Source organism: Mirounga leonina, unplaced genomic scaffold, assembly GCF_011800145.1.
Source record: "Mirounga leonina isolate KUSES-001 unplaced genomic scaffold, KU_Mleo_1.0 Mir_92, whole genome shotgun sequence".
Lineage (NCBI taxonomy): Eukaryota > Metazoa > Chordata > Mammalia > Carnivora > Phocidae > Mirounga > Mirounga leonina.
In genome coordinates this window covers 14,061,714-14,085,562 of record NW_023270852.1, presented here as the reverse complement: position 1 = coordinate 14,085,562, position 23,849 = coordinate 14,061,714, and the positions used below count along the sequence as shown (strand labels likewise).

The 23,849-nt window shown below is 40.7% G+C and overlaps 1 protein-coding gene across 2 annotated transcripts in view; it reads left to right on the top strand.

Moving 5' to 3' along the window:
• Nucleotides 1-267: 267 nt before the first annotated feature.
• RAB6A (RAB6A, member RAS oncogene family) overlaps nucleotides 268-23,849 on the top strand; it is a 79,232-nt gene continuing 55,650 nt past the window's right edge. For both annotated transcript variants that reach the window (XM_034995526.1, XM_034995527.1), the window contains exon 1: nucleotides 268-803. In XM_034995526.1, the coding sequence (XP_034851417.1) occupies nucleotides 734-803 (70 nt within the window). In that variant the 5' untranslated portion in view covers nucleotides 268-733. The remainder of the gene's footprint in view (nucleotides 804-23,849) is intronic.

Below are 23,849 nucleotides of genomic sequence, written 5' to 3'. Positions count from 1 at the left end.
CATCCCCGCCCGCCCTTGGCTTCCTCCGATTGGTTCTCACGTAAGTGACGTAAGTGCTCCTTATTCCACCCACAGCCCTTCCCAGGGTTCCGCCCCGCCTCCTCCTTGCTTTTCCAGACTCGAGTGGCAACCTAACCTGCCCTGGTCTCTGTTGCGCCGGAGGAGCCGGGAAAGCAAGCTAAACCAGGAAGGCGCCGGCTTGTGGCGCGCACGCGCACGCACGCACGCACGCCGGCGGCCGGCGGGGGGCACGCTCGCGCCCGGGCTCGCCGCGCGCCGCGCCAGAGGCTCGCGCACTCAGCAGGTTGGGCTGCGGCGGCGGCAGCTGTGGGAGCTGAGGCGCTGCGCGTGAGAGGTCCCAGACGTGTCTGCGGCTCCAGTTCCGCCACCTTCCGCTTCTCTCACCCCAGGTTCGGTGCCGGGTGCTGAGAGGGGATCGGCGCTAGCCTCGGGAACCTCGAGCACACCCCTGGCTGCTTCCGACACCGCCATCCTTCCTTTCCCAGCCACGGGCCTCGCTCGGTGCTAGGCGACTCTGCGGGGAGGCGGCGGCGACCGCTGCCTGTCTGTAGGGAGGAGTCCTGCCCTGCAGCCTTGCTCCGCCGCCGGGCCCTAAAGGGTCCGAGAGAGCTTGGCACAGGTCCTTCCTCTCGCCTTTTTCGTCAACCGGTTGGAGCAGCGTCGGTCCGAGAGGTCTCTGGGCTGAGGCGGCGGCAGCTCCTCCGGCTCCATCATGTCCGCGGGCGGAGACTTCGGGAATCCGCTGAGGAAATTCAAGCTGGTGTTCCTGGGGGAGCAGAGCGGTGAGTGCGCGGCTCCCCCACTCCTGGCAGCTGGCCTCGGCTTCCCCGCACCGCCCCCAGTGCGGGCCTTCTGTCCGCGAAGGCTGTCTACCCGCCTCGCGTTCGCGCTCCGTGCTAGCCCACAGCCCTGCCTGGTGTTTGCCGACCCCTCTTAGCCACCAGCTCCTTTTCGTCTTGATCCGTCGGTCAGATTTTGATCCTTCCGTCCCCGGTTCCGACGTCTCCTTTTCCCACAGCCCGGGCCTCGCCCGTCGATCTGCACCCCCCAGTCCTCACTCCGCCCAGCCCCAGCCTGCTGTCCATCCCTTTCTTCCTCCGGTCCCGTCGTCTCACCAACCGTAGCCCCCTTTCTGGAGCCCCACCCTTATTCTTGGCTTTTATCCCAGTTCGTCAGCTCTGAGAAGGCCCACCCCGGGAAGCCCCACTCTGGGGAACCGACTGTCTTCAACCTTGGACAAGGAGGGTGGGGGGATTAGGGCGTTGTTTTCCCTAGAGGCTTGGCCTTGGGAAGTGCGGATCCTGTGGGAGGTGGGAAGTGGGGGGGGTCGTAGAAATTCTTGGATTGTTTTCACTTGGGTGGGGAATTAGTTTGGGTTATGGGGGGTATATGTCTATTGGAGGCGACTTGAGGATGGAGTGGTTGGGGAGTAAGGGGTGGCGGCGGCAGTGGCGATTTTTGCTTCTTGGGTTAGGCTGTGGCTTATCGGAAAAACCTCATTTTCTTCTCATGACTTTGATCCCTGACAATTCTTTTGGCACTGTTGATGCTTTCCCGATCTCTGCCAGATGCTATGTCATGATCGTTTTACTTGGAATTTTTCACATCTCACCTCTCCTTTTTCTCCTTTGAACATGAAGCAGTGTCTAATTTTCTTTATGGTGGTGCAAACAGGAATTACCGAAGAAATGTTAATTATTCCTTTTCTTAGTGTTTTCCAATTGTATATTTAGGATTCCTGTGAGAGAAGGCCTGAGAATAACGAACATCTTTGTTTTGTAGGATTTCCTTTGGGGCTAGAGAGTAATGGAGTAGAGTAGAATAGATTGATCATCTAGTTATCTTAAATTAGATTTCAGTATGTAATACCGTTTCGGCTAAATGACCCTTTTTGCTTAATATTCCATAGTATGTGATGAGTGGAATGATCTTACCTGGTCAGGCTTCTGATGTTGCTTATTGCTTACTTTGTATTATATACAAGATCCTAGCTTTGTGATGGTTTTCTCTAAAATTATTTCTTGTGATGATTCCAGTTTTATGCTGAATTATGAAAGTTGGCACTGGACAATGTAGAGATTATCGTCCTCCTTTGTTTTTCTCACACTTTTCATGACCCTCTTTAAAATTCAGACATTGAGAGGTTAGTTCTTCCCAAGTCATCAGACACTGAGTTAACTGCTAGGTACCTTAGGTTAGGCTGTAGAGAAGACAATTTCTTTTGATTGGAAAGCAGATAACTTATAAATTCAGAGCTTTTACTACCTCCTTGAACTGTTCATACAAGTATATATGGAATTAAAATACGTTAAAATTAGTTGCAAAATTGCTTCCAGTTGGAGCTGAGAAATCATTTTTCTCTTTTCAATATATATTTACTGCCTCCCTCCCTACCAAGGAAAAGTATAGTCTCCTCTTTGCTTATGAATTTTCCTGAAGCAAGTATAAGCTTGTTTCTTGACGTAACTTGGTAAGACCTATGAGGTTGATCCCAGTCTAGGTATTTTATGGCAATTTCAGGACAATGCCATGCATAAAATATTGTGTATTGGTCATTATTGATAAATAGGATCTAAAGTGCTTATTGTACACTCTAGGGATGTTATTGCTGGCCTTATGTTGTGATGCTGAGCTATTTAGTTTGCATGACAAATCCATTAATCTCTGTCCTAGGAAGATTTTATTTTATTATTATTTTTTAAAGATTTTATTTTTTTATTTGATAGAGACACAGCGAGAGAGGGAACACAAGCAGGGGGAGTGGGAGACGGAGAGGGAGAAGCAGGCTTCCCGCAGAGCTGGGAGCCCGATGTGGGGCTCATCCCAGGACCCTGGGATCATGACCTGAGCCAAAGGCAGACGCTTAATGACTGAGCCACCCAGGTGCCCCTGTCCTTGGAAGATTTTAGTATGAGTAGTGATCATAACTTCAGTATCTGCAGGTTTCCTTTGAATTCTTTGAGTATTTATGTTTTAATTCACATTGCAGAGTTTGGTGGCTTCTCATTTTTTATTTTAAGTCTTGACAACACCCCCTGTCTCCCTCCCCCCCCCCGCCCCTCCCGAAGTTATGGGTTAGATTTTTTTTTTAATGGACTTTATTTTTTAGAATGGTTTTAGGTTTACAGAAAATTGAGAAGATCGTGCAGAGGGTTCCCACACAGCCCCACCCAGTTTCCCCAGCATTCCTCAGTATTCTTAACATCTTACATTAGTATGTTACATTTGTTATACTGAGTGAGCCAATATTGATGTTATTATTAACTAAAGTCCATAGTTTATTGACATTTCCTTAGTTTTTATCTTTTTTTTTTGTTTTTTTTTGTTTTAGCATTCAATTCAGGATACCACATTACATTTAGTTGTGCCTCTTTAGGCTCCTCTTAGAGGTTTTTTTAAGGATTGTGTTTACATGCTTTTTAACTCTGTGGAACTGTAAAGTCAATTATCTTTTAAGGCTACTATATTGCCAAGTAATGCCATCTGCTAGCTTTGACAATGAAAGATTGATCTTTGTTTTCATGGGCAGTGTCTGTAGTTTTCTTATGCATTAGTAAAGATCTGTAGAACCCATATCATCTTGATGTAACTCTTCATGAATTATTTATTTTTAGGTTTTAGAATTCCACAATTCAGCTTTCAAAAACTAATCTGTGGCAAAGCATTTACCACATTTATAATTCTTACGTGTGTGTGCTTGTGTGTTTGTCTTAAAACAGAATGCAAGTCCCATGGAGATTAAAACTTATTTTTTTGTTCATTGTATCCCCAGTGCCTAGCATACCAGGCTCATAGTAGGTAACTCAGAAATATTTTTGTAAATGAGTGGTGGTTGAATCTACTAGGAACCAAAGCTGGTAGTCTTTATCAGTCTTTGCTGTGGTGAAATCTATGTTTTTACCCTTATGTTCTTAATAGTTTAACAATAACATTTTATATTTACATTATTTGATTGTATGCAGGGATACTCTAGATACTAGAGGGGGCAGGGAACCCAGTAATTTATAGCTCTTTCCATTTTGCTTAAAAAAATAGAACCAGGATTTTGTACTTATTTTTTTGAGTTGAGCAAAATTAGTTTTGTTTAAAGATACTGTTAAATTATTTTTTATTACTATAGCAGCTAAAAATATGTCAAATGACATTAAAGACCTGTTCAAGGAACTGATTGGGAGTTTAGTAGACTTCTATTTACCTTATCAAAAATTAAGGTTCTGTCTCTGTAACAAAGATGAGTTGTTTCAGTATATGAAGCTTTAGACTGCGTTAATGACATCAGTCTTGGTAATCTTTTTACAAATTCTTAGGGTTTCTTTATATTTCAGTAGTATACCTGGTTTAATAAAGAAAGGCGTGTTGAAATATACAGTTTTTTTTTTTTAAGATTTTATTTATTTGAAAGAGAGAGACAGCGAGAGGGGACACAAGCAGGGGGAGTGGGAGAGGGAGAAGCAGGTTTTCCGCGGAGCAGGGAGCCCTATGTGATGCGGGACTCATCCCAGGACCCTGGGATTATGACCTGAGCCAAAGGCAGACGCTTAACGACTGAGCCACCCAGATGCCCCTGAAGTATATAGTTTAAATCTGAAGTTTCCTTGAGAAATCTTTTTTGTTGCAACCTCTGGCTACTGTCTTGAAATGCAGAGGAACTTTTAGGAATGCCATTCATGGTGTATAATAGAAGATATTACTACAAACAAATGTTACAAAATAGGTTTACAAATTAGGAAATGCAATCTCAGGTAGAAGCACATACCTGGCCTAGTACTGTTTTTCACTTTATGGTACCCTTTTTACATCAGTTTTTTTGAATTAAAACATGGTAGGTAGGGAAAATGTGTCTTACCATCGGAGACCAGGAGTACTGAACAGTTTAGATTGGCTAGATGAGCGATCTTAAACTTTTTCTTCCCAAGATCCCGTCACCTGTTATGCTTTTACAAATTGTTGAGGCCCCTAAAGAGCTCTGTTTATATGGTTTATATCAATATTTACTGTATTGAAAGTGAACATTTAAAAATTTTTAATTCATTTAAAAATAATAGTATTAAATCTATTACATGAAAGAATGACTTTCCAAACAAAAATTTGGTGAGAGTGGCATCGCTTTACATATTTACAATCTTTTTTTTTAAGATTTTATTTATTTATTTGACAGAGAAGATACAAGCAGGGGGAACGGCAGGGAGAGGGAGAAGCAGGCTCCCACTGAGCAGAGTCCCCGGACCCCGGGACCATGACCTGAGCTGGAGGCAGACGCTTAACTGACTGAGCACCCAGGCGCCCCTGCAGATCTCTTTAATGTCTTTCACTTACTAGAAGACATCCGGATTCTCATAGATCCTTCTACATTCAATCAATTGTAATATCACATATCATATAAACTCTAGAAACACCACTGTATACTCATGAGAGAATGAGAGTGAAAAAAAGCCAAATAACTTTTTTTTTTTTTAAGATTTTATTTATTTATTTGACAGAGAGATAGTGAGAGCAGGAACACAAGCAGGGGGAGTGGGAGAGGGAGAAGCAGGCCTTCCGCCGAGCAGGGAGCCCGACATGGGGCTCGATCCCAGGACCCCGGGGATCATGACCCGAGCCGAAGGCAGACATTTAACGACTGAGCCACCCAGGTGCCCCGCCAAATAACATCTTAATATTATGAAAATGGTTTGACCCCCCCCACTGAAGGGTCCTGGGAATCCTGGCAGTCCACGGACCACACTTTAAGAACTGTTGTTAGGTGGTACTAAGCCATTTGTACCATGGAGCTTCATGTTGCAAGTTAGGGCAATCAAGAAGAATGTTTTCCATACCTGGTTTTGGAGCCTTTAAACAGTAGAGCTAGTGATTAAGAGCACATAGTCTGGGTGTTATATTTTAGCACTGGCCATTGACTTTGGACAAATTATTTGAGCTCTCTATGCTTCAATTTCCTTATTTATAAAATAAGGTAATAGGAACTATCATGTAGAGTTATTGTGGAGATTAAATTAGTTAATAAATGTGAAGCAGTTAGAAGAGTGCCTGGCACATGGGAAGTTCTTGGTAACTATTTTAGTTTAACAAATTTTTTTAATTTTTATTTATTTTAAAAGATTTTATTTATTTATTTGACAGAGAGAGACAGCGAGAGAAGGAACGCAAGCAGGGGGAGTGGGAGAGAGAGAAGCAGGCTTCCCGCTGAGCAGGGAGCCCTATGTGGGGCTCAATCCCAGGACCCTGGGATCATGACCTGAGCCAAAGGCAGGCACTTAACGACTGAGCCACCCAGGCGCCCCTAACAAATTTTTTTTAAATAAAATATTTATTCTTTTTTTTCCCCTTAGATTTTATTTGTCAGACAGAGAGAGAGAGCGCACAAGCAGGGGGAGCAGCAGGCAGAGGGAGAAGGAGGCTCCCTACTGAGCAAGGAGCCTGACTCCATTCTAGATCCCAGGACCCTGGGATCATGACCTGAGCTGAAGGCAGATGCCTAATTAACTGAGCCACCCAGGTGTCCCTAGTTTAACAAATGTTTGTGTAAACCTGCTATGCTGTCAAGTGATTTGGTAGAGCATTAGCTTAAGAAATTTACATTTTATAGGGAAAGAAATATATAATACCTAAAGCAATATATGTGATAAATGTAGTTACTTGGGAAAAATAGAGTTAAAAGGTATAAAGAAGTGACCAGAGCATGGAGTTCCAGGGAAGACACATTATAAATCATTATAAATGACTAATTGATTTTTAGCTGAAATTCTTGAATGAGAGCATTCCAGAGTTGGAGGAGACTTTGAGAAGTTATCTAATCCGTTTCTCTCGGGGCTTTAAAACTGGATCACTTTTTCCCCCTCTAATTTTATTTATTAGAAGATTTATTTATTTACTTGAGAGAGAGAGAAGAGCGAGCACACAAGCACACACAGGGAGGGGCAGAGGGAGAGTGAGAGAAGCCAACTCCTGGTTGAGTGGGGAGCCTGTCGCAGGGCTTGATCCCATGATCCTGAGATCATGACCTCAGCTAAAATCAAGAGTTGGATGCTCAAAACAACTGAGCCACCCAGGCAACCCTAACTTTATTATTATTATTTTCTTAAGATTTTATTTATTTGTTTGAGAGAGAGAGTGTGCTCACGTGCCCAGGAGTTGGGGTGTGGAGGCAGAGAGAGAGGGACAAGCAGACTCCCCACTGAGCAGGGAACTCACGGGGCTCCATCTCAGGATGCTGAGATCATGACCTGAGCCGAAGGCAGACAGTTAACCAACTGAGCCACCCAGATGCCCTCTAACTTTATTTTTAATAGGTAATACAAACATAAAAAGATGCGCTTAGAAAACTTAACTACCACCCCTGTTTCTGTGACTCCATTAACTACCACCCCTGTTTCTGTGACTCCATTCCCCACTCCACCCCCTCCTCCTTTAGTAATTATATATATTGGTTTTTGTGTATATTCTGGGATTTCTTTATGCAAACACAAGCAAATATGAATATAATTTCTTATTCTCTCTTACATAAGATATATCAGACTTACACTCCACACCTTTTTTTGCTTAATATATCCTAGGGATCTTTTCATATTATTAGTACATATGAAAACAGCTTTCCCATTCAGTTTTTTTGTTTTTTAAATAAAATTAGCCCATGCAGAAGAGTTTGGACTTCATCTCAAAGAACGTGGAGACAATATGGGGCTTGATCCCATGACCCTGAGATCATGACCTGAGCTGAAGTCAAGAGTTGGATGCTTAATGACTAAGCCACCCAGGCTCCTCCCTCTTTTCCTTTTTCATAGTATAATCCTCTAATCTGGTGAGGTGGGAGAGGGACTTGTTCCGTTGTGTGGAACAGTGGAGGGAATGTGAGAGGGTGTCAGTCTACCTTTTAAACAGACTTTTGTTTTTATCACCACCTTTATCCTTATTTCTAGATATACTTGGTGCCAGGAATTCCTGAGCCATTAAGGGGGTTCTCTGGCACAAATCAGATTTTTTCTCAGCTTTCTCTATTGTCAGTTTAAAATTGGTTTTTATAGAACCTATTAGGTCAATTACCACTTTTCCATTTAGTTTCTACCTTCTAACTTGGATGATTAAGGTTGTCTGAGAACTAATACTTTTAGATGTTTAGAATTGCTTAGGGTTTTCTGTTTCTGTTATTTTTTCTTTTTAAATTTTTTTTTCTTTTTTAAAGATTTTATTTATTTATTTAAAGATTTATTTATTTGACAGAGAGAGAGAGCCAGAGAGGGAACACAAGAGAGACAGCCAGAGAGGGAACACAAGCAGGGGGAGCAGGAGAGGGAGAAGCAGGCTTCCCTCAGGGCACGAAGCACGATGCAAGGCTCAGTCCCAGGACCCTGGGATCATGACCTGAGCCAAAGGCAGACGCTCAACTGACTGAGCCACCCAGGCGCCCCCCTCTTTTCTTTTTTAAAAATACATTTTATAAAATTAAAACCAACTCATTTGTAACCATGTTCGTAGTAGCATTCACATTAGTCAAAAGATGGAAGCAACCCAGTTGATGGATGAATGGATAAACAAAATGTTTTATATATATACAATGAAATATTATTCAGCCTTAAAAAGGAAGGAAATTCTGATACATGCTACAACATAGGTGAATCTTGATGACATTATGCTGAGTGAAATAAGCCAGTCACTAAAGGACAAATATTGCACGATTCTTTCTAAAATTTTTTTTCTTTAAATTAACTTACAATAAGCAGTACTGTTAACCTATCCTGCCATTGTGAGATTGCATAAAACCATGTCCAGACACCCTAATAGACTTATCTTTGAGATGAAGTCCAAACTCTTCTGCATGGGTTAATTTTATAGTCCTGCTTCTACCCTCCTGTGTCTAATCTTATTCCTAGCATTCATTTTACCCTTTATTGTTATGCTTTGTTATGCTATGTTACAAAAAAGTGTTTTTAATCATCGTTAAGGTGTTACATGCTATGGGGAATGCACATCTTCCATTCTCAGAATTATAGAAACTTACAGATCACTTTCCATTTAACAGATGCTCATTGTGTGCCAGGCATGGAGCTAGGTCCTGGGGGACATAGTTGTTAATAAATCAGATATTATCTCTATTCTCTTCTTGCTTACAGTCTAGCAGTAAATTAGGTTTAAATCTTTTACATTGCTCTGTTCCTTCTAACCTCTGTTCTTGAACCTCTCCTTCAGTCCATCCTTTACATTATCAGAATAAACTTTATAAAAATGTAAATCAGAGTAACTTCCTTAAAAACATTGTGTATGTACTTATTTCCACTGAATTGTACACTTATAAATGGCCAATTTTATGACATATAGTTTATCACAGTAAAAATTTTAATTTTCAAAAAGCTCAAACCTACTTTTGTAGGTTTATTTGGTCACTTTTAGAATAAAGTCAACCTTGAAAATAAAACAGCCAGTTATTTCACCAGCAAAATTGGTTTATTCAGAATAGCAGATTGGGATAGGCAAGCCATCATGAACCATAGGCAAGTCTGGAGAACAAATGAGAGAAATGCTCTTTTATAGAGGAAGGGAAATTGGGAGGGGCTTTTATAAACAAAAAGTCCATTGGAATAAACTGGGAGTTTGAAAGCATAGTGACTTTTTGTTGGCTGAGTTGTGACAGTCTTTTATTGGGCTGTTGCTAGGCAAGGAAGAAATTTTCCTTCATCCTTCTGGCTTCTCCCTATTGGGAATGCAGGGTAAGTCTGCAGGGTGGGTCTGCAAAGGGCTATAGTGAATGGTATGGCATGAGAGCACCCCCTTCTGGCCTCCTGACTCCATTTTAAATGAGGTTTCTGTATTTTTTTTCCCTTTACATTAAGATCTTTCTCTGAAAACCAAGAGCCCAAACCTGAAGATAACCAGCTAAATAGGTCAAAAGACCAGGAGTCATTAGGTGAAATTTGTTGTAACCAATGGGCTTGTTTCCTGATTTTGTGTAATTGAATTTCTACCTCTCCAGAGGCATTTAGCCATGTGCAGGTGGTATTTGCTATTGCACAAATGCCTCCTTGTTCAGCAAGTAGGTAATCAGGGACTATGTCATTATCCAAAACTACTTTAGCCAGTGATTCAGGGGATCATTGTTGGGCTGCTATTGCTTTGGCTGTGACCCTCCTAAAGTTAGGGAGAGATTTCTGATGATGCGTTCCTTGGCTCTTACTCCATCCCGAGGAGAGAGCTCTACTTATGTAGGCAAACCTGGAGTCATATAGTCCTACTGCAAGTTACTTTTTAAGGCAGCTGTGGAGGTTTAATGGGGTCAATCAGTGTCAGGTTTATGATTTATTATGGACATTGACAGGGACAGTTAAAAGTCCCAATAAGCACTGACCTCCAGTTGGCCAGCTATCTAAACATTTGTATGCCCATGGGAAATGCCATCTACTGTAGACAAAAATGAAACCAATTGAAGGGCAGAGGATTCCGGCTACAGTATGATTGTTGATACATGCATTAGCTGGAATATCTTGATTGATCTTTTCTTTCTTTCTTTCTTTTTTTTTTAAAAGATTTTATTTATTTATTTGACAGAGAGAGAGAGAGCACAAGTAGGCAGGGCGGGAGGGAGAGGGAGAAGCAGACTCCCCGCTGAGCAGGGAGCCTGATGTGGGCCTCGATCCCAGGACCCTGGGATCCTGACCCAAGCTGAAGGCAGACGCCCAACCGACTGAGCCACCCACATGCCCCATTGGTTGGGATCAGAAGAATTGGGATGACATTCTGTGAGCTACCATCCCATACTAAAGGGGTCTTTTCTAAAAGTCTTGCAAAAAGGAGTTAGCCCATTTGTATTACTCTTGAGTGCAGGGGAACACATTGGGGAAATTGCCTACAGATAAGACCAAGGAATCTCTGACATCATGAACAGATTGGAGTTTCTGGTGATGGATCCAGCAGTCAGAAAGGTTTCCCCCTTTTGCAGTAGATTGAGGAATATGGGTAAGACCATTGTCTTTCCAAAAAAGGAGTGAGAACTAAGGTAAGAAGCAGCAGCAGGAAAAAAGTGTATAGGCCTGGTTCACTCATCTTGGAAAAGCTGTCTCCTTCCTGTGTCATGTGCTTCAACTCCTGGAAGTCTTTCAGGACACCAGTTGGTGTGCAGGTCCAGTCAGGCTTTGGTGCATTCTTTAAATGTGATACATGAATCCAAGAATCTGTCCTTGGAGTTTGGTGGCACAAGGTGGTACAAGGGTTGGTTAACAGTATCTGATAAGAGCCTTGAAGAAACTCTTTATGGAGATGTCTTTTCCAATAGATGAAATCTCCAGGCTGCAGATTCTGACATCTGATGCTTTCATCATCCAGGACTGCACTGTGGAAAGATGGTCTTACCAAAGTATCATTGTTCTCTATGGATTTGATTATGTTTTTGCAAAACTGAAGTATATTCCCTTTTATCAGCTGTGGATCAAAGGAAGTAGGGGCTAGGTGCATAGGGCATACTGCTACAAGGAGAACAGATTCTCATTGAACTATGGAAATACATATATTGTCATGCAAATCAAGAATATTTAATAAGAGTTTCAGAATTCTGAAGGGATCAAGTAGGGGAAAATAGATAAATGTTTCAGTCCTTGTTGCAAAGATACACTTTACTATGAGATTGCTCTAAGTTATTAGATTACTTAAACAAGAGGAGGGGATAAAAGAGGTCCTTTAAATCTGGAAACAAAACATTAAAGCAGTCATGATCTTAAAGTTTTCAAGAACCTATATTCTAGAGTACTTACTAAATTCCTTTTTCGTGAGTCTCTTTGAGGATGAACATTTTTTGTAAACCATCAGAGTAAAACAATAATTGTAAATGATGAAAGACTTTAAAATGGCCACAAAGATCTGGTAAGAGTTCAAATACACATACCCCCCCCCCAAAAAAGATGCAATTAACAAGTAACTTTGGCTATTTTTTGTGATGTACATTTTATTTATTTATTTATTTATTTATTTATTTATTTAAATATTTTATTTATTTATTCATGAGAGTCAGAGAGAGAGAGAGATGCAGAGGCAGAGGGAGAAGCAGGCCCCCCGCCCAGGAGGGAGCCCGACGCGGGACTCGATCCCAGGACCCTGGGATCATGACCTGAGCCGAAGGCAGACGCCCAACCATCTGAGCCACCCAGGCGCCCTATTTTTAAAGATTTTATTTATTTATTTGTCAGAGAGCACAAACAGGGGGAGCAGCAGGCAGAGGGAGAAGCAGGCTCCCCGCTGAGCAGGGAGCCCAATGCGGGACTCAATCCTTAGACCCTGGGATCATGACCTGAGCCGAAGGCAGGCACTTAATGACTGAGCCACCCAGGCATCCCTATTTTATTTTTTAAAAAGATTTTATTATTTATTTGTCAGAGAGAGAGAGTGAGAGCACAAGCAGGGGTAGCTGCCAACAGAGGGACAAGCAGGCTCCCTGCTAAGCAAGAAGCCTGATGTGGAACTCGATCCCAGGACCCCAGGATCATGACCTGAGCCGAAGGAGATGCAGGCAGATGCTTAACCGACTGAGCCACTCAGGTGTCCCCGTGATGTACGTTTTAAAATGATGACTGATAACATTATACTAGAACATAATCAGAATTTTAAGAATTTCATATTGTTTTTGAAACATGTTAATATATGCCTATATAAATACAGCCTAAAGAAGGCTCAGTATTTTTTTTTGCTTTTTATTTTTTATTTTTATTTTATTTTATTTAAATTCAATTAACATATAGTGTATTATTGGTTTCAAAGGTAGAGTTCAGTCATTCATCAGTTGTATATAACACCCAGTGCTCATCACATCACATTCCCTCCTTAATGTCCATCACCCAATTACCCCATCCCCCCACCTGTCTCCCCTCCAGCAACCTTCAGTTTGTTTCCTATGATTGAGTCTCTTATGGTTTGTTTCCCTGATTTCATCTTGTTTTATTTTTTCCTTCTCTTCCCCTATGATCCTCTGTTTTGTTTCTTAAATCCCACATGAGTAAAATCATGATGATTGTCTTTCTCTGATTGACTTACTTTGCTTAGCATAAAACCCTCTAGTTCCATCCATGTTGTTGCAAATGGCAAGATTTCATTTTTTTGGATGGTTGAGTAATATTCCATCGTATATGTATACACCACATCTTTATCTGTTCATCTGTCGATGGACATCTAGGCTCTTTACATAGTTTGGCTATTGTGGACATTGCTGCTATAAACATTGGGGTGCAGGTGCCCCTTCAGATGACTACATTTGTATCTTTGGGCTAAATACCCAGTAGTGCAATTGCTGGGTTGTAGGGTAGCTCTATTTTTAACTTTTTGAGGACCCTCCATACTGTTTCCCAGAGTGGCTGCACCAGCTTGCATTCCCACCAGCTGTGCAAGAGGGTTCCCTTTTCTCCACATCCTCACCAACATCTGTCATTTCCTGACTTGTTAGTTTTAGCCATTCTGACCAGTGTGAAGTGGTATCTCATTGAGGTTTTGATTTGTATTTCCCTGATGCCGCGTGATTTTGAGCATTTTTTCATGTGTCTGTTGTCCATTTGGAGGTCTTCTTTGCAGAAATGTCTGTTCATGTCTTCTGCCCGTTTCTTGACTGGATTATTTGTTCTTTGGGTGTTGAGTTTGTTAAGTTCTTTATAGACTTTTGGATACTATCCCTTTATCTGATAAGACATTTCCAAATATCTTCTCCCATTCTGTCAGTTGTCTTTTGGTTTTGTCGACTGTTTCCTTTGCTGTGCAAAAGTTTTTATCTTGATGAAGTCCCAATAGTTCATTTTTGCCTTTGTTTCCCTTGCCTTTGGAGACATGTCTAGCAAGAAGTGGCTGCGGCCAAGGTCACAGAGGTTGCTGCCTGTGTTCTCCTCTAGGATTCTTTTTTTTTTCCCCCTGATTTTTTTTATTACGTTATGTTAATCACCATACATCATTAGTTTTTGATGCAGTGTTCCATGATTCATTGTTTGCGTATAACACCCAGTGCTCCTTGCAGAATGTGCCCTCTAATACCCATCACCAGGCTAACCCATCCCCCCACTCCCCTCCCCTCTAGAACCCTCAGTTTGTTTTTCAGAGTCCATAGTCTCTCATGGTTCATCTCCCCCTCTGATTTCCCCCCCTTCATTCTTCCCCTCCTGCTATCTTCTTCTTTTTTTTTTTTAATATATAATGTATTATTTGTTTCAGAGCTACAGGTCTGTGATTTAGCAGTCTTACACAATTTACAGAGCTCACCATAGCACATACCCTCCCCAATGTCTATCACCCAGCCACCCCATCCCTCCCAGTCTCACATTGAGGTCTTTCATCCATTTTGAGTCTATTTTTGTGTGTGGTGTAAGGAAATGGTCCATTTTCATTCTTTTCTGCATGTGGCTGTCCAATTTTCCCAACACCATTTGTTGAAGAGACTTTTTTTTTTTAAGATTTTATTTTATTTATTTGAGAGAGAGAATGAGATAGAGCACATGAGAGGAGGGAGGGTCAGAGGGAGAAGCAGACTCCCCGCTGAGCGGGGAGCCCGATGTGGGACTCGATCCCAGGACTCCAGGATCATGACCTGAGCCGAAGGCAGTCGCTTAACCAACTGAGCCACCCAGGCGCCCGAGACTTTTTTTTTTTAAGAGTATTTATTTATTTATTTGCCAGAGAGAGAGAAAGAGAGAGCGAGTGAGTGCAAGCAAGAGAGCATAGCAAGGGGAGCAGCAGGCAGAGGGAAAGGTAGAAGCAGACTCCCCACTGAGCAGGGAGCCTGACAAGGGACTCGATCCCAGGCCCTGGGATCATGACCCCGAGCCAGAGGCAGATGCTTAACCGACTGAGCCACCCAGACCTCCTGAAGAGACTTTTTTCCCATTGGATATTCTTTCCTGCTTTGTTGAAGATTAGTTGACCATAGAGATGAGGGTCCATTTCTGGGTTCTCTGTTCTGTTCCATTGATCTGTGTGTCTGTTTTTGTGTCAGTACCATACTGTCTTGATGATTACAGCTTTGTAATAGAACTTGGAATTGTAATGCCGCCAATTTTGGTTGTCTTTTTCAACATTCCTTTGGCTAATAGGGGTCTTTCCTGGTTCCATACAAATCTTAGGATTATTTGTTACAGCTGTGTGAGAAAAGTTGATGGTATTTTGGTAGGGATTGTTTTTGAATGTGTAGATTGTTCTAGGTAGCATAGACATTTTAACAATATTTTTTCTTCCAATCCATGAAGGTTCAATATTCTTATTTGACAATGTTTCTCAAGTAATTTAACATACTAAATAAGTCTAATTAGTGTAACATCTCTCTGTACTAGGAGAGAGAACAAATCTTTTGAGATATTCCAAGGACCCTCTGGAAATAAAGTTAGTTCAAGGTCAAAAAAACTTCACTTAGAATTTAAATTTTGGGAAGTTTGTCAAGAATATTGAAAGATATGGACACTTGGCTAAAGAGGATCAGAGAAAATTATGAAACTATCTACTTGGCTAAAGTGAAAAAATATTTAAAGGACAAATATAGGTTATATAGCTGCAAAAGCTTTAGTTCTTTTTGAATAGAGAAGACTTGGTTTTTCTAAGTAATCAAAGATGTGATAAAGACAAAACACAGAATCTCTGTTTCCTAACAGTAAAGAAACTTTGTTTACAGTTTATTAAGAACAGACTGATAGTCTAAGAAAATTTTGGCCTTTTTTTTTTAACAAAAAAAGCCATTCCAATTTTGTACCAATATACTTTTGATACTACATTTTTTTTTTTTTTAATGGAGCCTAACATGGGGCTTGAACTTGACCCTGAAATCAAGACCTGGGTTGAGATCAAGAGTTGGATGATTGACTGAGCTACTCAGGTACCCTAATTTTAAAATTTATTTTTAAACAAATGCATTTTGATCTTAGCTTAATTACACATATGATTCCTTTCCCAGGATTTCTTTCCCATAAACCTTCTATAACTTCCTGTGTCCATTTTAGTTTGTCCCTTATTCTTTGCCTTTCCAAAAGAACCAGCTTTACTTTAGGACAAAATCACTTTTGTTTCCCTCAACACAATGCATTTCCATTCCTCATACCTTCTTTTACTGAAAACAGGCATCCTATTTCCCTTCATACTTTTCATATACAGTTGTTTTCTTTCATCTTTATTGTTTTTTAGTAGCTTTACATATATTAATTGGAATTCTTAATTCTTAGAATTGTTAATTCTCAGTGAAAACTAAGATGTAAGCGATCTGGCAAGTTTATAAATACATTTTGAAATTTCTAGAAATGTGCCCTCTCAGCATGGCATAAAACATGTTTACTAGTAGACCCAAATAGCTTTAGTTTCTCTGTAATAAGAAGCCAAAATGGATAATCTATGTTTAGTAATTAATGTTGTAGTATTTTATCGTATTTAGAAAATGACCCCAGTAATGTAATGAAATTACATCATTTAATTTAACTTGGCAAAACTCTATAAAGTTTCGAGTTACCAGGAAAGGTTTAGGAAAGCTGCTTTTTTTTTTTTTTCAAAGCATACATACCATATAACAATTGTTTTACATAAAAACTCTTACCCATTTTCATTCATCTATCTGAATAATTTCATAACCAATTAGGTTTGGGTTACAGAAACTTCATGAGACATTAGTCAAAGTCAGCCATCAAATTTCACAACTGAGATAACATGAACTTATTTGACTAATAAACCCAGGTGGAATAAAAGTTGCATGTTTGTATTATATTCAATGTTGATAACTCTGAGACATGTCTGTCTTAATTAAACCAACAAACTTGTCAAAAAAACAAAATAAAAACAACAAAAAACTCCCAATAAACTTAAACTAGATTTTACTTATCAAAGATTATCCCAGATCATGTGAACTTGAAAAACTTTTGGGTTAAGTTTACTTAATTTTTATAAGCACTTGTTTTTCTTTAAGCCAATTAAAATAGAGCTCTTTACAAGTTAATTTTGGCAATACCATCCAGAGGTAGAAAAGTATCATTTGTATATATAGATATACATAAACATACAGATACAGAGATCTTACAGCTTTTGTTTTAAAAAAGGTCTTAGCCTTGGGGCGCCTGGGTGGCTCAGTCGTTAAGCATCTGCCTTTGGCTCAGGTCACGATGCCTGGATCCTGGGATCGAGCCTCGCATCGGGCTCCCTGCTCCACGGAAAGCCTGCTTCTCCCTCTCCCACTCCCCTTGCTTGTGTTCCCTCTCTTGCTGTGTCTCTCTGTCAAATAAATAAATAAAATCTTTTTAAAAAAAGGTCTTAGCCTTGAGGTGCCTGGGTGGCACATTTGGTTGAGAGTCCAACTCTTGGTTTCTGCTGGGATCATGATCTCCGGGTCCTGGGATCGTGCCCTGCATAGAGCTCTGCACTCAGCACTGAATCTGCTTGTCCTTCTTCCTCCCCATGCTCAGTTGTCTCTCTGTCTCTCTGTCTCTCTCTTTTTTTTTTAAAGATTTTATTTATTTACCTGACAGAGAGAGATAGCGAGAGAGGGAACACAAGCATGGGGAGTGGGAGAGGGAGAAGCAGGCTTCCCGCCAAGCAGGGAGCCTGATGCGGGGCTCAATCCCAGCTACCCTGGGATCATGACCTGAGCCGAAGGCAGACGGTTAAGGACTGAGCCACCCAGGCTCCCCCCCCCTCTCTCTCTCCCTCTCAAATAAATAAATAAAATCTTAAAAAAAAAATCTTACCCTTCTTTCAGGTACAAAACTAAAAAACAGTTGGATCTAAATTGTGTTTCTGGAGGATGGACTAATCTAAGTTAATCTGCTCAGGTGGCCAAAGTATTTTTTTTAAATGAAACATTTTTATTTGCATGCTGTAAGGATCCTTTCAGAGCTGTTTTTGAAGTCATTTTGTCTTTTAGACGCTTCTGCATACCAAAGAATGCATTCCATTGTCTTTGAGAGATTTGGGATCTGCTTTTTTAAGAGTGCTCCTTAACATGGATTTATCTAAGTCAGAGCTTCCCCCAAATGGCCATTACGATTCCAAATTATCCAGAAATTTACCCATTTTTTCAAAAAGGCTCAAGATGCTGGTCCAAGGACCAGGTGGAATCTATCTTGTCTTTGGGTATCAACTAGGAACGCTATTTCCCAACAGCTGTTTAAAACACTGGAATCACGTGTTTCCCCCCTTTTGAACAGGATGAGTGTCTTACCATGAAGCTTCAGCAAACAGAAATAGAAAAGAGTACTCACTAGGGTAATCTCTTCATAAAAACAAAAAGGAAAAAGCTTAAAGGCTTTTAAGCCAGAGAGCTTAAATGGAAGGAGAGCAGAGCTTGGATCCAGGAGAGACCCTCAGACTTTATGGTCATTGAGAAAGCAATGAACTCATTGGGTTCTGTAGGTACCAGCACTTGTTTGCTCACCAGCCTTGGAGTTGTTGGGGGCTTCTCTGAATCCTACTTCTGTCACCAAGTAATGTTGACTGAAAATAAAACAGCCAGTTATTTTATCAGCAAAACGGGTTTATTTGGAAATAGTAGAGGAATTGCAATTCAGGACAAGCTAGTCATGGTAAACCATTGGCAAGTCTGGAGAGCAAAGGGGAGGGGAGCATTCTTTTATAGAGGTAAGGAAGGAGTTTGGCAGGGCTGCTATAAACAAAAAGTCTGTTGGAGTAAATTGTGAGTTGAAAGTGTAGTGGCTTTTCATTGGCTGAGTTGACTATCCCTTATTGGCTGGGCTATTGCTGTTGCCAGGCAGGCAAAAAAATCTTCCATCATCCTGCTGGGGTAGTAAAGAAGGCTGCTGCTTGTTGGGAATGCAATGTAAGTCTCTTACTGTTGGGTCTGCAGAGGCCTGCAATGAATGGTATGGTTTAAGAGCTCCCCCTTCTGGCCTCCTGACTCCATTTTAAGTAAGGTTTCCATTATTTGGTTTCAAAAAATCTAAAATCTTTCTAAATGATTTACATGGCCCACATTGCGTAATATGGCTCCTCTCCATCTGTCCATTCTTACCTTGAACATATCTCCCACCAGCTCTCTCTGTTTCAGTCTTACTGGCCTTTTTTTTAGTTGTTATAACTCTTCACTGATCTCTATCTTGTTACAGACTCCCTTTTCCCCTTTGCCTGGTTAACTCCACTGTATCCTTTAGGTTTTCATTTCAAGTCACTCTTCAAAGAAGTCTTTGCTGACTTCCTCAGGATAGGTTTCCATTCCTTACATTCAGGACCGTTAAAATTTCTGTTTTATGTTTGTTCTGTAAGTTCTACAAGGGTAGTAATCATGAATGTCTTGTTCCTTACTATATTCTAAGCATATTGCAATGTTTGACATGTAGCAGAAGCTCACTAAATATATTTGAATAAGTAAATCATTTATGATTTTTTTCTCTACTTCAAAAAAACCTTAAGGTTGCTTACAGTCATAAATACTCATAAAAGAAGATGACTAAAGATTTATTTATTTGAGAGAGAGAGGTGGGGGGAGGGGCAGAGAGGGAGAGAGGGTATTAATATACTCTGTGCTGAGCACGGAGCCCATTGTGGGGCTCAGTCTCATGACCCTGAGATCATGACCTGAGCCGAAACCAAGAGTGGGATGCTTAACCAACTGCACCACCCAGGTGCCCCAAAAGAAGATAATTAAAAGAAAAAATGAAACAAAACAAAAAATCTAACTTATGGGGCGCCTGGGTGGCTCAGTCGTTAAGCGCTACCTTCGGCTCAGGTCATGATCCCAGGGTCCTGGGATTGAGCCCAGCATTGGGCTCCCTGCTCTGCGGAAAGCCTGCTTCTTCCTCTCCTACTCCCCCTGCTTGTGTTCCCTCTCTTGCTGTGTCTCTCTCTGTCAAATAAATAAATAAAATCTTTAAAAAAAACAAAAAAAAGCCCTAACTTAGGAAGAGAAAAGTTTGATATGCCAAGTATCTGGTATGAAGCTGGAGTCAGTCAGTGGCTTACGTTGAGGAAAATGATGACTTGGAAAAGGCCATTGGATTTATCAAGAGCTAACTGGAATTTTTAAAAAGTAGTTTCAGGGCACCTGGCTGGCTCAGTAGGTGGAGCATGTGACTCTTGATCTCGGGGTTGTAAGTTTAAGCCCCATGTTGCATGTAGAGATTAGTTAAAAATAAAATCTTAAAAAAAAGGTAACAAAATAAAAAGTTTCAGGAGGGTTTTGGAGAGTCAGGAAGAATTCAGAAGTAAGCAGTAGGTATAAATAACATTTGCAAAGTGGATTTGTGATTTAATATGTGTCTGGGTTCTTAAAATATTAGTTAACTTCTTATTTTGGGAAATTTTATTTATTTATTTTATTTTGTTTTACAGTAAATAGCCCAACATGAGCATGAACTCATGACCCTGTGGTCAAGACTTGCATGCTCTACCGACTGAGCCAACCAGTCGCCCCTATTATGGAAAATTTTAAACATATAAAGAAACACAGAAAATAGCATCAAGAACCCATAAACTATTATTCAGCTTCAATAATTATCAACTCATGATTTGTTCATCTATAGCACTTATCCCCCCCCCCCCACCAAAGTGGGTTGAAGTAAATCCCATATATCCTGTCGTTGTAAATATTTTCATATGACTGCTAAAAGATGAGAACCTTCTTGGTACATTCTTAACATTCATGGATACAGTTGCCCACAGAAGCCTTTATTTCTGGGATTCTTCTTTCTTTTTTTGAGAGAGTATGCACATGCAAGGTGGGTGGGGTGGTAGGCAGAGGGAGAGAGAGAATCCTAAGCAGCACTGGGCATGGAGCCTGACTCGGGGGACTCAGTCCTATGACCCAGAGAACATGACCTGAGCCGAAATCAAGAGTTGGAAGCTTACCAGACTGAGCCATCCAGGCACCCTGGGATCCATCCTTCCTTGCTTCCTTGCTTCCTTGCTTCCTTCCTTCCTTCCTTCCTTCCTCCCTTCCCTTCCCTTCCCTTCCCTTCCCTTCCCTTCCCTTCCCTTCCTTGCTTCCTTCCTCCCTTCCCTTCCCTTCCTTCTCTTCCTTCCTTCCCTCCTTTCTTTCTTTCCTTCCATTCGTTCATCGATTTTATTTCCGGGCACCTGGGTGGCTCAGTTGGTTAAGCATCTGCCTTCGGCTCAGGTCGTAATCCCAGAGTCCCCGGATCAAGCCCCACATTGGGCTCCCTGCTCAGAGGGATTCTGCTTCTTCCTTTCCCTCTGCTACTCTTCCCCTTCTCGTGCACACTCGCTCACTCTCAAATAAATAAATAAAATCTTTAAAAAAAAAAAAAAGATCTTATTTATTTGAGAGAGTGAGAGCACGAGCAGGAGGGAGGGGGCAGAGGGAGAGGGAAAACAGACTCCCCGCGGAGTAGGGAGCCCAACACCGGTTTCGATCCCAGGACTCCAAGATCACGACCAGAGCCGAAGGCAGACGCTTAACTGATTGAGCCACCCAGGTGCCCTTGCATTCCTTCTGTTACATGTTTGAGACTTAATATTTCAGGATCTCTAGATCATCATTATCCAACTGAACTTTTGCAAAGATGGGACTGTTCTATATTTGTGCTGTTTAATATGGTTTGGTAGTTCAACTGAGAAACTGATTTCTAAATTTAATTTAATTTAAATTCATTTTAATGTAAGTAGCCTCTAATTAATCATGGATCTAACCTTAACCATTCTCTTAAAACTGAAGCATATCCCTTCAGAAATTTATGCATGTACACTTCAAATTATCTACATAATTAAGGTGAATTAAATTGATTATAATAGGGAAATAGAGAATGTGATGATGCTTAGATTTAGACAGATTTTAGGGCACTTCTGGACTAAAGATATTTTAATCTGTAGTATTTAAGGCTGCATAAAATCTACTCTTAAGTGGTCTAGATCTCTGTCCTTGGTATTCAGCATAATGTCCTTCATATAGGTGACCATAAAATAATGAATCTGTCCAGTCATTAGGAAGCTGAATAAGAAAGTCTTTCTTCTTGTTTTGTTTTTGTTTTGTTTTTTTGTCTGTTGTTTCTTTAGTGCTCCAGGTAAGGAGGTCTTTCTTTAAAAGGTGACAGAAGCATCATCACATTGACATTGAGTGAATAGGAAAACACTAGATGACTACTAAAGTTACTACTCATTTGTAAACTTTCTGTGTTTATCAAGTTGTTTAATATGAAACATTTCTTTCCTTTGGCCTGTGAAACTTTTATACTTATATGATATGGGGGAATAGTTTTAGAGCAGGAGTTGGGAGAACTGAACTGTGGTCTTTGCTCTGCCACTTTATAAATTATATGCTTTTAAAGAGTTCACTTTAGGGGCACCTGGGTGGCTCAGTCATTAAGCATCTGCCTTTGGCTCAGGTCATGATCCTAGGGTCCTGGGATCGAGTCCTGCATCGGGCTCCCTGCTTGGCAGAAAGCCTGCTTCTCCCTCTCCCACTCCCCCTGCTTGTGTTCCCTCTCTGTGTGTCTCTCTCTGTCAAATAAATAAATAAAATCTTAAAAAAAAAATAGAGTTCACTTTAACTTCTCTATGCCTCAGTTTCCTTATATGTAAAATGAGAAGAATCTCCCCATTCTCATATATAGTATGGACTGTATAGATGGTCCTTGGCAGGTTCCACCCACCAACTTAATGTTGGCACTCTCATTTATTTCTACATAGTTACTATTCACAAAGCTTCCAGAAATTGAAAGTAGTTACTTACCACAAAAAGATTGAGGACATTTAGTTTTAAATAAAGCATTTCTTTTGTACTCTCAGAATTCTTTAGTTGAACTTACTTTTCTCTCCAAAATATTGTACATTTGTTTTTAGAACTTCTGATAATGAAATAATTAGTCTTTTATGTAAACAACCTAAATAGTTACTTCAACCTCAATCTGAATGATACTGTCTTTTTTAGAGAAGAGAGAAAGAGAGTGAGAAGGGGGAGAGGGGCAGAGGGAGAGGGAGAGAAAATGTCAAGCAGGTTCTATGCCCAGAGCAGAGCCTGATGAGGGACTCAGTCTCACAACTCTGAGATCATCACCTGAGCCAAAGTCAAGAGTTGGACGCTTAACTAACTGAGCCACTCAGGTGCCCCTGATCGATATTATTTTAAATACTGTGATAATTTATTTTTATTTTTCAGAACTTTTGGGTTTGTAGCCTCCGATAAATTTCTGTTGTTTAAGCCAGTCAGTTTGTGGTGCTTTGTTATAGCAGCCCTAGCAAACTAATACAGTGCTCAAAATCCCATTGCAACTGAATATAAAACTTCATATAACACCTCCTGACAACTGTACTGGAAAATAGGTATTTCTTGTCAAACCATTAAATGTTTTTGAATAGTCAAGACTACCTTAATTTTGTGAGTAAATCCATGTTTTGTGGTTTCCTGATATTAATATATTTGCTTGCATACAAAATAGTGTCGACTGACATTTGATTACTAACTACATACCGGGCCCTGTTTTAAGTACCATACAATCCTAACTAATTTAATCCTTAAAACCAGCCCTATAAGCTCCCGGAGAAATGGTTGATTTCAGGGCTGGGGCAGGGAAAATACAAAATGAGCCTGGAGCGTCTTCTGGTGCCACAAAGTAAGGAAGTGTTTAAGAAAGAATGGGGGCTTATTGAAAGGGCACCCAATAGAGAAAGCTAGGATAATTTGAGCAAAAAAAAAAAAAAATGATGATAATACATTATAACCCACAGAATTAAGTATCCATGAATCCATAGTTAAATAAGAACCACTCTTCCTTATAGAAGAATTCCAATTAATAAATGTAGATGGAATGATGGAAATACAAAATCACTTGTTAGAATACCACAGTAATAATTGCCGTAGGCAAGATCTGTTTCTTTTTAAGTAAGCTGTACGCCCAACATGGTGCTTGAATCTCTGACCCCGAGATCAAGAGTCACATGCTCTA